Source organism: Sinocyclocheilus rhinocerous, unplaced genomic scaffold (genome assembly GCF_001515625.1).
Source record: "Sinocyclocheilus rhinocerous isolate Xijiao unplaced genomic scaffold, SAMN03320098_v1.1 scaffold1456, whole genome shotgun sequence".
Lineage (NCBI taxonomy): Eukaryota > Metazoa > Chordata > Actinopteri > Cypriniformes > Cyprinidae > Sinocyclocheilus > Sinocyclocheilus rhinocerous.
This window is the reverse complement of record NW_015630970.1, coordinates 655127-671268: the sequence shown is the minus strand read 5'-3', so window position 1 is coordinate 671268 and position 16142 is coordinate 655127. Positions and strand designations below refer to the sequence as shown.

The window sequence follows — 16142 nt, the reverse complement described above, 5'->3', positions numbered from 1 at the left end:
CTGTAAACCACGGCTTCACGGGGGTTATTGCTTTTATAAAACGGTTATTCCATATACGTAGTAAGGTTTCACAAAATAAAACAGAGCAAATAAAGTGTAATGATATTAATAAAAAACAGTATTCTTCCACCAAACAATGTAGCTCCTCAGAAACAGTTGTGGTTGCAACAAAGTGGTTGCCGAGCAACACACAAACGTAAACAAAAGTGTATGTTACTTTGTAGAGTAATTTACAACAGCTTCGAAATGCGGCTCAGCCAATCAGAATCAAGCACCGGAACTCTGTTTTATAAAATAAGTTTAACAGAAAGGGGAACCTTGTAAAACATACATTGAGTAGGGTCTTCACCTTTAAGGAAAAATCCTTATGACCTTGTATGACCTATGCGACATCTGGTCAGCAGCAATTAAATGTTTTCCAGAAAGAGAGACAGAATAAATATGTTTGACTTCATTTTTTTTAACCACATTGGAATCGGAACTGGGAATCGATAAACAGAATCTGAATACGACTTGATAAAATTCAAACCCTAATTAGGACGGGCGTTTGTGGCACGGTATGGTTTTCGTTTGGCGAGACACTCACCCACTCCGTGACGTTACAGAGGGAGCTAGACGTGGGCTGCAGCAGGCAGGTGCTCCTGTAGGGGGCGCCTTGGAACCTGAAACGCAAAAACAACATCACGTGATGATTAAACTACTACTTAGAGCGCTTTGGGGAAAAGCCACTGGGTCTCACTTGCTAATAATTACATAGATAATTCATTTTCAGTACTTCTCGCGAAAACATTCTGGCTAACTCACAACAACATGACTTTGTTCCTAATCTTGCCCCAATATTAATGTATTTAAAGTAAATAAAAGAAGCGACTGCGTACCTGAGGTTAGTAATTAGCATAAAATATACAATTTCAATATCAGGACTTTTTGCACAATCATTCCTTTATAATCTTTCATAATTCCCCCCGATAAACTTGGCATTCACTTGCAAAACATATGCATTCTCCCCCAAGAAACGTTGTTTGCTTGCAAAACTTCCGCATTCCCGATAAACTCTGCATTTGTTCATCAAACCGGACTCAGAGTAATTTAGCGAAATTCGTTCTCAAAAGTTTTGCATTACCCCAAGAAAAGTTATGACTGCTTGCAAAACGTTTGTGTTTCCGTAATACACTTTGCGTTAACTTGCAAAATTTCTCTCAAACATTTTGCATTTTCCCAAGAAACACTGGGTTCACTTGCAAAACTTGTGTTCTCAATAAACCCTGCATTGATTTGCAAGACAGGTTTCCCTGAGAAACTTTGCGAAATTTTATGCATCTTTTCCACTCCGACAAATAAATTATAAAGATTTGTGTGGCAGCAGCAATATACAGTAAATAAATCAATAAATGTACTGCTCTGTTGTCTCCTCTGAGGCTGGGACTTGAGCTCAAACTTTCGCCATGGCATTAGAGCTAGTACACCGTTGTCGCTTGCGAAAACACAATACCGTTATTGCCATGGGTGGATACTTACAGATTAAGGGGCGGTAATATTATAATGAGATCCCTTTGCCACATCACCAAGGGAGCGAAATCAGACGCGCTCGTTTTCTCAGACGCTTGCAGAAAAAGGCTTCCCAAAACAAAGTTACTGGGTTAATCTTTTTCATGTTTCCTTGGTTGGTAGATGCACCGGGGACCTGATTATAGCACTTACAACCTGGAAAAGTCAGATTTTCATGATATGTCACCTTTAAGAGAAATAACCATACACTTTTCGTGTTCAGGTAATTTTGACCCGTTTATGAATGGAGTACCATTAGGTGTCAAAAATATCATGTTGTGTGTTCTTCACAAGAAACATTTTGTTCACTTACAGAAGTTTTGCGTTCCTGTGGTAAACTTTCACCAGCAAAACTTTCGTGTTTTCTGGAAAGCTTTGTGTTTCATCCAAGAAACTTTGCGTTATCTTGCGCAACTTTGGTTTCTGTACACTAACTTTGTGTGCGTTCTCAAAACTCCTGCATTTCCACATGAAACTGTGCGTTCGCTCGCAAAACTTCGGCGTTGCCAAGAAATTGTGTTCTCGCAACACTTTTGTGTTCCTTTCAGTTGTTTCAACATTTTTTTGTAAATTTAGAATACATTTTAGCAGAAAAGTTCTGATTAAATGAATTGTGATTTATAAAACATTCGTACTCAGATTTGAAAAATTCCTGTGCGGTTAGTGAACGAGACCCACTGTTTTTAATTGAAATCATATGGGAACATTCGAGTATGTTCAATGCGGTTAAGTGGCAATGCGTCCAGACTTATGACACGACCTGATTTTATCCGACTCACCCGAGATCTCTGAAAGGTATCTCAAACTCCAGCTCCTCCTTGGTGAGCGACTCGACCTTCTCGATGAAGTTCTTGAAGGCGGATTTGAGTTTGTGTCGCATCTCTCGCTCCATCTGTTCGGCGTAGAGGTCGTCGCGGTCGTGCATGTGCTGGTGTTTGCCCAGGTCTGTGGTGATCTCGCCCACCTCCGTGTAGAACTGCACGTCCGTGTGGCGCTTCTTACCGAACATGATGGCGTTCTACGACAGACAGAGAACTTCGTTAAAGTCAGTCGGTGTAGCGCTAGACACCGGACAGACGTGTTCAGTGTGTCGCACACCTTCAGATGGAAGTGCAGCACGATGATCATCTCGCCGTCGCAGGGCTGGAATATGGCGTGCTTCATGTTGTTGTAGAGGATGTCGACTTTATCGCCGCGTACCGACGTGAAACGGAAACCTGGAGAGACACGAAGAGAGTCGGTCGTTTGCGATTAACACACGATCAGGTCAGTTTTCACCTGGAAGAGATATGTAATTACTAATGAATAGTTTTTGAGTAAGGGAACGAAGCTTTTTGTGTTCAGGTCATTTTGACCCGGGTATGTATGGAACACCATTAGATATCAAAAAGACTTTTTGCCATGAAGTTATACAAGTGTCAAAACATTTAGCCTTTTCCCCATAACTGAATTCTGCAGATGAAAATAACGTCACCTATTGACAAACATTGCAGCATAAAAATCTGCATTTCTTTTTTTTTTTTTTATCTGAAAGCTAAAGTTTACGCAAGTATAATGAATTTATTTTGTTTGAAGACTTCCCAGAGCAATATTAGTGTTGTTTTGGTGTTTTATTAGAAATAAATACATAGGTAATTCTCAAATAATATGTTTGTATAAACTACATACAATGATATATTCAAATAAAGGTTTTCAGCAATATTGAAAAAAAGAAAAAAATACGAGAAAACCTGGGCAGAAAATCCTGGAAAGTTTCCAAATTTCTGGAATGTGTCCAGAAATTTACCAGAAACTTTCTGACTAATAACATTGAGAAGTTGGCAATCAGATACAACATTGTTTTAGTTGAGAACAATTTAGTTGACCGTTTTACAAAACGATTCTTCTGGTACCAATCAGGTGAATTAATTTTGAATTAATCAGATTTTGAATTAATTATAAGAGTTAATGGCTGTTATATGATAGAGATTGATGCCATTTTGTTAGGAAACAACTGGAATTGATAGATTATATCCTGCGCAAATGGCCCATAGTGGCCTTATAATTCAGTTGCATCAGCCTGCATCACATACGAGCATGATTTCAGTCGCTCTTCTCTAGATTGGTCATTTAAACCCACATTAAAGGCCTAGTAAAGCGCAGAAGCTCTCTCACCATTGGTGTGCGCCTCCAGCGAGCCCTGCATCCTCTTCTGCGCGATGTTGGGCCGGATGTAAAGGTCTTTGAGCTTGGGGTTGCTGCGGTTGAGGTTGATGACGAGCGAGTCCTGTTTAACGATGCCCTCCTTCTCCTTCTCCTCCGCCTCGCGGGTCTTGTAGCGCTTCTGCACCTCTTTAATGATGCGGAAGGCGTTCTGCAGGTTGGTGGAGGGAACGGAGTGATCGCCGGGCGACTTGAGGTTCGACGCGCGGTACGTACTGAAAGAGAGGACAGTGTTAGCACGCTAAAAGGCTTTAAGCATGCTTAAAGGGACTGTTCAATCAAAACTTAACTTTCTGGCATGCTACAAAAAAGGTGTAGCAAAATAACGGAGGCAAAACGGCAAATGGTGACATTCACTATGAATGTGTGGAAAAGAGCAGCGTGGACATTCTGCTAAATATCTTCTTTTGAGCTCCACGAAAAAAAAGAAAGAAAAAAAAAGTCATACAAGAATTGTTTAAATCTTATTTTTGTTAAATCTAAAACTAAATCTGGTCTCGCTCCATTACATATCTTTTCATTAGAATCTAACAAGTAAAGTGTACGAGGAGTTAAAATTAGTGATACACCAACATTTTTAATTCTGGGCTGAAACCCGAAAATTCAGGATGCACTTAGACAAATATTGAAACCAAAGATAATTTAATTAATCAAAATAAAGTTCTAAATAAGGCAGTTTTATTCAACTTTTTATTAACAGAACTACATTTCTACAATTTGTTATTAAAATATTAAAAACTATTACAAATTAATACATATCAGTATTGATAAAAATATATAAATCACTATTTATTTATGTCTACATATTTTTACATTTTTGCTCCGTTTTTAAACCAGTCTTCATATTCTTCTTTATTATTAATGTTTACTTCAGTTTTAGTTATACGTGTTAAACAAAATGAAAATTTTACTTGGCATGCAGCTGAAATATATATTTTTTTGTTTTGTTTTGTTTTTTAAATTAAGATATTTTAAATTTTAAGATTTTATGCACATCTTGACAATACATTTAAAAAAAAAATGGTTTAAGAACTATGATAACCAAATAATGATTGATTTTAAAAAAGTATCTTTTTTTAATTTTAAGATTTTTATTTTTATTTTAAGCACATCTTTTTATGCATATCTTGTCGTTTTACTCCAGCATTCAATGCAACAATGCAATATCCCAAAAACTTACACTAATATGCTCAGATACGCTTTAGACAGTCTTTTAGGTGTTCGCTGACACAGTGACCAACCACAGAACTGATTTTGTAGTGTTACACTAATCAAAAAAGCCCAGTAATAGGTTTGGAGAGGCTTACATCTCTTTGACAAACGTGGCCTCGGGGTTGGGGAAGATGTTCCCGTCGTGGCGTCCCAGCGAGCTGCCGGGCACGAAGAAGTTTATCCTCAGATACGTGTAATCTCCTTCCACAGACATGCTGATGTTCTGCAAACACACGACAGACTCAGACCAAGCCGAAGCGCCTCAGATATCGCTCCGCAGCAGATGCCTTTACCTTGATGGTGGCGATGTGGAACGGCGTGGCGATGCCGAACACGGGCATGACGACCGTCTCGTACTTCTTATCGATGAAGATCTTCATGTCTCTGATGTCCTTCTCGCGGGGCATCTGGGAGACGGTCTTATACGACACGTTCGACTTTCTGGCTCTGAGGCGGAAACGTGAGAAGAGAAGAGCGTTTGTGTCAAACTAGCGTGACGAAATGTGACCACAAAACCATTGGGATTGAGATTCATACATCATCTGAGAGCTGAAGAAGTGTGTCCCTGCAGCACAAAAGCAGTGTTAAGTCGCTGGGGTATATTTGTAGCAATAGCCAAAAATACATTGTATGGGTCAAAATTATACATTTTTCTTTTATGCCAAAAATCATTAGGATATTAAGTAAAGATCATGTTCCATGAAGATATTTTGTAAATGTCCTACCGTAAATATATCAAAACTTAATTTTTGATTAGTAATATGCATTGCTAAGAACTTCATTTGGACAACTTTAAAGATGATTTTCTCAATATTTAGATTTTTTTGCACCCTCAGATTCCAGATTTTCAAATAGTTGTATCTCAGCCAAATATTGTCCTATCATAACTATACATCAATGGAAAGATTATTTAATCAGCTTTCAGATGATCAAACATTGACTGGTTTTGTGGTTCAGGGTCACATATAGGCTTCAGACACTTCACATTTTAAAAAATTGACCCTTATGACTGGTTTTGTGGTCCAGGGTCACAAACGAACTGAAGTGGCGTGAAAGTGTTCATCCTCGTACTTCTGTATCTGCTGTCCTCCCTTCTGCTCCGTCAGAGCTTGGCCTCCTCGTTCACCTGATTGGCCAGCTCTCTCTGATGGGTCCGCCTCTTCTCCTCAGCCGTCATCTCATTCTGACCAATCAGAAGAGAGAATGAGAACAAACCATACATCAATGGAAAGCTTATACGTGACCCTTATACGTGAGATGGGTGAGTTTTGAGGGTCAGTGAACAGGAAGGAGGCACATACCCTGGTTCTGTCTGCCAGCAGGGCGGCGCTGCGAGCTCCTTTCCCCAGCAGCTCCTCTGCGTTATCGTCCTCTTCCTCCTCGTCCTCTTCATCAGCGTTCTAAAAACACAGTAAAACGGTTTCCAGGCAACTTTAGATATATTTGTGTCCAAAGTTGTGAGAAATTGGAATATCGAATTAAATATTAGCAAATAAAGCACTGTTTATGTTGCACGTATACAAGAGAACAAAATCACTTCGTGGGAAACTGGTGCAAAAAAATAATACAAATTTTGGCAACTGAGGAAGCCTGTGAATATTTTTTCTGCATAATAATCCTAAAATAATGCCAATGACCACAAACCATTAAAATACACTACTCTATTTTTCCTTATACATTTTGAATTTGAATTTTTGTTTTATTTTTTTTAATGTATTTTTTCCATTTTAGACATTTTTTAAAATTTTGTTGTTTATCAGTTTTTTTATACTTGATGTAAACTTAATGTTTACTTTAGTGTCTGGCTGAAATAGAATGTTTTTATATTTTATTTCAGTTAAGATCTACTTCATTTTAAATAAATATTATTTTAAATTGGTCTACATGATTTTTATATATTCTTCATTTAATTTTTTTAATCAGTTTATATATCTATTATTGAAGTTTATTTCAGTTATTTTTATTAAAGTAAATGAACATTTTATTTGGCATATAACTGCAATAGAGTAAGTTTTTCATATTTTATTTCAGTTTACTTTTTCAAATAAAAATTATTAGTTGTTTTTAATAGGTCTACATATTTTATATATTTTAATTTTTTATATTATTTTCTTTCAGTTCACTTCTTTAAATTTATATATATATATATATATATATATATATAAAAATTTATACTCATTTTATTTTAGAACTATAAACAACAAATAAACATTGAGGAAAAAAAGTACCTGTTTTAATTGAGCACATGTTTTATGCACATTAATTTAAGCACATTACACACATCTTTGCATTTTAATCCAGCATTTTTTTATGCAATATCCCAAAATTGTCATTAAACAAATATATGGATTGAAACGGCTAATAATCACACTCAACAGGTTTTGCGTTTATTGTACATGTACAGTGCGTGAGATTTGGACCAGTGAGTTCACTCAAACTGAAACGAGCACGCTTGAGACAGACGGTCGTTACCTTGAGGAAAATGCCAACGTTTTTGATCTTCTTCTTGACGGGTGTGAGGACGGTGGCTTGATCCTCCTGCGATCACAAACACGAGCAGAGGATTACTGACGAGCGCTTCACAGAGAGAGAGTTTCCAGCCCGTGAAGCACGGAGCGTAACGCACCTCATTGATCTGAATGCTGTCTCCGATGAACAGGGCGTATTTTTTCTGCTCGTCTTTCTTGGCCTCTTGGTTGATCATGTCAGCCAATCCCAGACTGATGCTGAACACCATCCCTGCACAAACACAGCAGCGCAATTATTAAAAGAGCTGCAACTGAATTAGACAGAAGTGTTGCATGTTTCAGAGGGAGTTTATATTATATACACACATTAAAAGCAATGATGATAATATTTGCAATGACATTTTTCCCCAACAACGTGTACAACTCAGACTTTACACACAATACACTTTTCAAACAGTACCATGAATCTTCATTTTAAGGTAAACAGTTTAAACACAGGAACACAGTGTTGCTAGTATCTTGATGCAATGATGATAAATGCGGTACAACAGGCCCTGATTTACATGCACACACTCACCTCTCTTGAGTTTGAACTGATTTTTGGCGTTCAGTACGAGCGATCCTTCTCTGAACTCAATGCCCATAGCGAACCTGCAACACACACACACACACACGTATGTCACACGCGGCTCATTTTACACACTTCATATCGATGATCTGAGTGTCATGAAGCGTTTCAGACACAAACCCGAGGTTTTTCGTCAGTTTGCTGACCAGATCTGGTTTCTCTTTCTTGACGAACTCCAGGACGGTGTTATAGACATCACACAGCTTTACTCCTGTACAACACACACACACTAATTATTAAACCATTCCACAACACACACACAGACTCTCTCACACACACACACACACTCTCGCTCCGCCGGCTCACCGTGCTTCATCTCCTTCAGAAGCTCCTCCTCCACCTGCAGCAGGAAGTTGTAATTGTCCTGCATTTCCTGCGGCGGGTCCACCATGAGCGTGCGCACCAGGTTGGAGCAGTAGGACTTGTAGCGGATGCCCATGGCGCAGGTAATCGCGCCGAAGTGCATGTGGTTCTTATCGCTGGGGAGACAGACGCAGAGGTTTAGCGCCGGAGCGTCTCCGTCAGACGAATGAGCTCGCGCGGCTCTCACCTGACCACGCTGAACTTCAGGCTGTAGCTGCCGCCGCTCTGAATGATGGGAGGGTAGCACATCTCCACCGTCGACGGGTCCACGCCGCCCAGAAACTTCCGGTCCTCGATGGCCTTCTCCACCGACTCGGCCAGACGACTGTGCTTGACTTTCTGAGGAACAGACACAGATGTGAGCAGACGGACCACGACCGGAAAACACTAGCCACAGAACAACTCTGGATCTCCGCTGCGATAACTAATAACAGGGATATGAAATAGATTATGCATTTCAGATTATTTTACACATTCAACTGCAAAAACAACGGCAAGTTTAAAATGCTTAAAACATGTTTTATTCAATATTTACACGAGTAACTGGTTTATGTATATATTGAAATCTATGAATGAGAGGTCGACAGATATCATGTAACAAGTTGTTGTTGTTTTTTTACATTGAACATCAAGCACTTACTGAGGTTATTAGCATTAACTAAACCATTAAAAAAACATGTTACTTGAAATAAACTTTAACTGAAATTTATAAAAAAAATAAAATAAAAAAAAACTTTAAATTGTATGTAGCTACAAAGACAATATTTCTCTTTTTTTATTTTAAATTGAGGTCTAAAAAAACTGAAACTGAAGTAAAAATGAATAAAAACTATATAGATGATATTAAAACAAACAATAAATAAATAGCGACAACAACAAAATTACTAAATTATAAACTAAAATTAAAATGAAGACAAAAACAATTCAAAATATCAATAAAAACTACAATAGCATCTCAATGATACTAAAATATTAACTGTTTTTTATTATCACCCTCTGAAGTTCAATCACAAACTAGACGTGCGATACACCATTCGGTACATTTTTAAATGATTTAATAAAGAAATTAATACTTTTGTTGGTCAAGCATGCATTAAATTGACAGTAAAGACATTTATAAGGTTACTAAAGATTTCTTTTGTACATAAATCCTGTTCTTTTGAACTTTCTATTAATCTGTGAATCCTGAAAAATAAAACTTATGGCTTCCACAAAAATATAGTTCAGCACAACTGTTTTCAACATTGATAATAATCAGAAATGTTTCTTGAGCAGCAAATATTATAACGATTTCTGAAGATCATGTGACACTGAAGACTGGAGTAATGATGCTGAAAATACAGCTGCGCATCACAGAAATAAATTACAGTTTAACATATACTCACATAGACAACAGCTGTTTTACATTCTAATAATATTTAACATTTTTATACTGTATTTTTGATCAAATAAACGCAGCCTTGAGCAGAATATCAGAAGTTTTAAAATCTTAATGATTCCTAAAATCTCTGGCTCCTCAAAGCCGAAATCCTACTTTCCTCCCATCTTCTATGGCTCTGCGAGAGGAAAGGTGTGTGTTATATGAACGACAGAGCGAGCCGTGTGTGAACGAACCTCGTCGGCGTCCACGATCTCCATCACTCGCTCCTTGAAGAACTTGGTGAAGACGTCGCTGGTGACGGCAGCCGCCTTCTTCATGAGCGCCAGCTCTCCGTCCTCCTTCACGGCCATCGTGTAGGCCACCGCCGTGCTGACGTCCACCTGCCAGAGCGCCACAAACACACGGCATCAGCTCATTCACCGCATGCCACTGCTTCGTACGCTCTGCATGTGACCGTCAGTAAAACAGACCTTCTGCAGGCCCTCGGCCGTGATCATGTCGCTCCAGCTCTTCATGTACTCTCCCGGGAACTTGTCCTTCATGAACACGCCGACCGTCTTGCCGTCTCTGCTTCCTCGGACGGCTTCCATCATCTTCTCGAAGTTCACCTTGTTGCTCTCGTTCTGTCACACAAACATTAAACACCCGTTTTAAAGTAGTGACGGACGCTTTTGAAGCACTGCACCGTATCAAAATGCCAAAGTCACGGGATTTCGGTGAACGAGGCTTTGTTACGTTCATAACAGTTTCGAAGTGTTTCTATGGCGATCTCCGTGAATCAGGCGAGATTTATCAATTTGCAGACACTTTTAATGAGACATTTGTGTATAAGGATGAATAGTAGTTAATAGTCTCTTAATGGCCTGTTTAGACCAGCTCTCCATAAAACAAACAAAACAAGCCATGCAAATTAACAATAATTATTACAAAAAAAACACATATGTGACCCTGCAGCACAAAAGCAGTCTTGAGTCGCTGGGGTATATTTGTAGCAATAACCAACAATACATTGTATGGGTCAAAATTATACATTTTTCTTTTATGCCAAAAATCATTAGGATATTAACCCTTGTGCGTCAATTAAAAAAAGTTACACATAGGTACAAAAATGTCCATGTCAAAAAACTGTCATAAAAATGTGAAGCTTGGGAGCACAGAGTTAAGTTTGGTCTCATTTTAAAGAAGACCCATGCCAGATTATTGTTGAAGCAAAAAAAGTTTAAAAAGTGAAACCAAAAAAAAAAGTTTATAGATGTTTAGGTGTATGAAAATGATTTATGAAAGATGTTTTATATAAAATATATATTTTATGAAACATGTTGAACTCTATACCTGCTAGAAAATCAAAGCCATAAATCTAAACAAGTTGTGTTCCAAATTTGAGGTTGATATCTCAAAAAATGAGCTTTCAGTAAGATTTTGTTTGGGCGCAGTACCAAATTTTCCCCACTAGATGCCAGCAAAGCTCTGCTGGTGCACACAGTGGGTGGATTTGTGATTTGCAGTCGAGTTTCTCTCTCAAATATTACAAGAACACACACACAATTTGTTTTGTTTTTTTATGACACACATACAAACCACACTCTGACATCCATACCAACACACCCACACAATTATAGCTGCATTATTCATCCAATTGGCTCTATAATATCCAGAAGCAGAAAACAAATAAAGAGAGTATTTTCTTTATAGGTCAAACCTGAAAAAATGGCACCATCTGGTAAAAAATTAAATTTCAAAGCCTTGCCAATGTAATGAAAACCTATCAACAAAAATGGCATAATTTTACAGTTAAATGGCACTGCGATTAAAAATAGCAGTTTTAATGGGGACATTTTTGTCCTTGAGGTCCTGAGAGGAACAATTTTTTGTACCTAGTGCAAAACAGATTTATTAAAGGAAATGGAAGTGAAATAGTAACATTCCAATAAAAATACACACCTGTGCCAACATTTATGCAGTTGGCAATAACAGGCAAAATTATCAAAAAAAAAACAAAACTGAAAAGGACAAAAATATCCAAAAGGTCACACAAGGGTTAAGATCATGTTCCATGAAGATATTTAGTAAATGTCCTACCGTAAATATATCAAAACTTAATTTTTGATTAGTAATATGCATTGCTAAGAACTTCATTTGAACAACTTTAAAGATGATTTTCTCAATATTTAGATTTTTTTGCACCCTCAGATTCCAGATTTTCAAATATTGTCCTATCCTAACAAACCATACATCAATGGAAAGCTTATTTATTCAGCTTTCAGGTGATCAAACATTGACTGGTTTTGTGGTTCAGGGTCACATATAGGCTACAGACACTTCGCATTTAATGGCATTTTATTATTTTAATTGCATTTAATATTCAATAATTTCAAGAACGCATTTGCACAGGGTTCGCAAAAGTTGTTTTCGTTGCATTCACACGGTTTTGACCAGCAGGCATCACTAGCGCGTGGCGTTTCGAGCGCTTCGAAAAGGTTAGTTTCTCCCATCGCTACGTTAAAGCGGTTCAGATGATCGCGGGGCGTGACGCGTGCGGTACCTTTTCCCGGACGAGCAGCGTGATCGGAGGAATCCCGTTTGCGTTCTCGTTGCCTTTCGTGACGGCGACCTGCTTCAGGAACTCCACCTTCTTCTTACTGGCCAGAAACATGATCCTGGTCTCGCAAAACAGCATGATGGTGTCGGTGAGCTCGTACCCGAACAGCCACGTCTGCGGACGGAGGACATGAGGACATGAACATGCAGCCATCTCTCATGCTACTCATATTCTCATAAACGGGGTTTTATTGCACCTGAAGGGCTGTAGATTTGGCGTAGACGATCTCCTCGTCGACTCCGACAGAAACCACGATGGCATCCACCTTCCCGAACTCATCTTCTCCTTTCTGCCACAGAACAACAGCGTTACGGTGCACAACTATATCAGTAACACGTTATGAAGAAACTGATTTTATCATGTCTACACATTCAAACACTTTTCTAAAGCAGCAATAAACAGCTATATCTGCAACCACACAGCAATTGTTAGATTTCGCTATAAGCAAAAAACTCTATACATTATATCAAACATATAATGTATATGTAAATATAAAATATATTCGAATTCCATAATATTGTAGTTATAATGTATACTTAAATATTCTAAAATAAAGTAGTACAATTTAATTATTTAGGTAATGGAGCAATAATATTATAATAAACAAAATAAATTACTACAATAAAATCTAAAACAAATTAAATTATTCAACTTAAAAACTTATTTTACATTGTATAATATTAATTCGATTTTATAAAACAATATAAAAAATATCATACATAAAATAACTACACAAAACGCCTCTTAGTATAAAGATAACATTTATTTAGCAATGAAACAGTGCTGCAGGAATTTTAAAAATATTGCTTCTAAAACATTATTTTTATCATTCTTTGTCGTGAATAAAATAACTACCGTTACTAATGATAATAGCAGCATGTCTCGATAGGAGCTAGCTCACAGCTAATGCTACATCTGACTGAACTGCATACAAACCGAGCGGAAATGGCGTGAAAACATTACATGCTAACAAGCTAGCACATTAGCCGCTGCGCTAATCGCGCTAAAAGCCCCACAGAAAACGCTCGCAGACTTCGGCGACTCCGTTACAACAGAAATAAATCACCGGACAGACCCAGAGACGACCGCGGTGGCCTGCGTGTGTTTATATAACAGTTATATGGACATGAGGCCTGAGAATGTGTGTGAGAGAGAGGATTTCCAGCATCACACGGGCGCATAAACACATCAAACGTGAATCATTTCTGTCAGAATATGATTCTTCTGATGATTTAGTGCTGTTTCTGAGCGGCTGTGAGCTCTCCGTACCTTCCAGTTGCCGTAGAGTCGCTTGATGCGGCGGTAAAACGCCTCTTTATCCAGATTCACCGCCATAATATCACATCAACACACACTCACACACACACACACTGAAGTACAGCAGCGGCCAAACACACACACACTCCGGTGATCTCCACTGGACAAAATAACACCACCACACGCAAAAAGAACGAAGACACGGAAAATAAATGATATCTATTTAAACAGATTCACCGCCATAATATCACATCAACACACACTCACACACACACACACTGAAGTACAGCAGCGGCCAAACACACACACACTCCGGTGATCGCCACTCTTTCTGCTCTCCACTGGACAAAATAACACCACCACACGCAAAAAGAACGAAGACACGGAAAATAAATGCTATCTATTTAAAAAAAGACGGTTATTCTTCTTTAAAATGTGTTCGTTAAGAGCTGTCGGTCTGTGAATGCGCTGATGATGATATCGTATGTGCGCCGCTGATCTTTAGCTCCGCCCCTTTCTGCTCTTTATTATTTAACATGCTTATTTAACATTTATTTAAATATATTTATTTGTTTGACGTGATTGTTTTTTATTAAATATTTGTATGAATTTAAATTAAAAGTATTAATTTATTTGTTAGAGGCAATTATTTATTTATTTATGCTGCCATTTTGTGTGTGTTTAGATGTTTATTATTATTATTATTATTATTATTAACTAAACACGTGCTTGTTTCACGAAAGCACGGTATGTTTTAAAAGAACGATGCACTGAAATTAATCTGCGCGCGTTTATTAACTATATATTCGCTATTAAAGGTAACAGCGGCGTTTATTACGGCTTTTGTTTTCCTGCGTTTCCCTCCCTCGCAGAAACTCCCGCCTTGATGAACACGTCATCCGGCTTGGGACCAATGAGATCCCGCCCTGACGCCCACGTCACAGCGTTCCGGCTGTCCGCGCGCACGGCTTTTTCCCGCCATCTAGTGTCATTCGAAAGAGCGCGAACTCCAGCGGAGCACGTGGGCTCGCAGCGCGTTGATAGTAAGTTTTTAGTAAAAGTAAAAGATAATTTAACGAACATTTTATGAGCTAAATGATGTTAAAGTGCTAATACACTGCACTGTGACAGCTCAAGATTAAATAATAAGCATACTTTACTTTCGACCATCATTATGATTTAAAGCAGGCTTCTTAATTTGTTCGACTTCGTCGAGGTCCCTATATAATGAGATTAATTTACAGAAAAAAATATTGAACATGATTAATTTTGTGATTTTGGAAGGGTCAATAAATGTGTGTCCTTCATTAAAAACAACAAGTATTGCAGGAACATCAATATTGTGGACATCGTGCGTTTTTTAGCATTTTAATTAGATTATTTTAATATATGAATATCAATAATATAGTAATTTAAATAATTGTAAATGATTAAAATGAATAAAAAAATAAAACATCCCATTAATCCCAAATAAAAACGAAACAGTTTAGTAATCGTTTACTTTTTAATCCAACATATACTACAAAATATAATATTGAATATTTGCATAGATGATAATTACATAAATACATATCATACATATGATACTGAACGAGGACAGAATATCTATCTATTATTGTAAGGGACTGAAAGGTTGTAACTGAAGAATCATCCTAATAATAGATAAAGCTATTGTAATGACCAGACAAACACGTCACTGTTTTATTTCTTTTCTTTTTTTTTCCATCTGATTGTTTATTCAACTCTAACTCCTCAACACAATAAAAGAACTGATGTTACAACAGTCCAAAAAGTCAAAGAAGTGAAGAAAAATCAACAAAGAAAAGAATATTTCCATGAGCAGTTAAACATATATAGTCTGTTTCTGTACATTTCCCCAATATAAAATCTCTCTGTTTCTAGTCCACAGCGTCACAGTAAGATCTGAGAATGTAAAAGGTATTAAAACACTCCTGAACAAAAACTGACCACAGTAACCTCTGTTATGCCACAAAGGTCACGGGTTCGATTCCCAGGCAACGCATGAACGGATCAAATCTGGAGCTTGAATGCAATGCAGGTCACTTTGGATAAAAGCATCTGCCAAATGCATTCACGTAAATTAAATATATTCTACAATTGTTAGCATAATAAAATCACAATACATATGGCATCTCAAACAGCCGTTTTGATTTTGTGGCCGTTAGTTACCACAGTTCTATTGTAACAGTAACCATGGCAACAACAGAATTTTGACCATGAACTCTAGTTACCATGGTAATTTTTGCCCTTGTTCAAAATTAAATCAAGCGAGCGCCGAAATCATGATTTTAAAACAGTCGGTGCATTATTAGCTTAAGAATCAGTTTAGTGCACGATTAGTCTTTCTCTCTCTCTCACACACACACACTCTCTCGCACACACACATACACACTCACACTCTCTCACACACACACACGCACGCACGCGCACACTCACACACACACACACACTCACTCTCTCTCT

General features: G+C 37.8%; 1 protein-coding gene across 1 annotated transcript in view; it reads right to left on the bottom strand.

The window, feature by feature from the left end:
* The window catches only part of LOC107740773 (FACT complex subunit SPT16-like), a 20172-nt gene extending 6299 nt beyond the window's left edge, over positions 1–13873 (bottom strand). The window contains 20 exon segments of the mRNA XM_016553279.1: positions 587–662; positions 2328–2566; positions 2647–2765; positions 3703–3965; positions 5058–5185; positions 5256–5409; positions 6034–6070; positions 6073–6145; positions 6264–6362; positions 7435–7500; positions 7589–7701; positions 8008–8081; positions 8179–8269; positions 8365–8537; positions 8609–8760; positions 10036–10182; positions 10273–10425; positions 12345–12515; positions 12598–12690; positions 13671–13873. Coding sequence (XP_016408765.1) covers positions 587–662; positions 2328–2566; positions 2647–2765; positions 3703–3965; positions 5058–5185; positions 5256–5409; positions 6034–6070; positions 6073–6145; positions 6264–6362; positions 7435–7500; positions 7589–7701; positions 8008–8081; positions 8179–8269; positions 8365–8537; positions 8609–8760; positions 10036–10182; positions 10273–10425; positions 12345–12515; positions 12598–12690; positions 13671–13736 — 2487 coding nt within the window. The 5' untranslated portion in view covers positions 13737–13873.
* Between the last annotated feature and the right edge of the window lie 2269 nt (positions 13874–16142).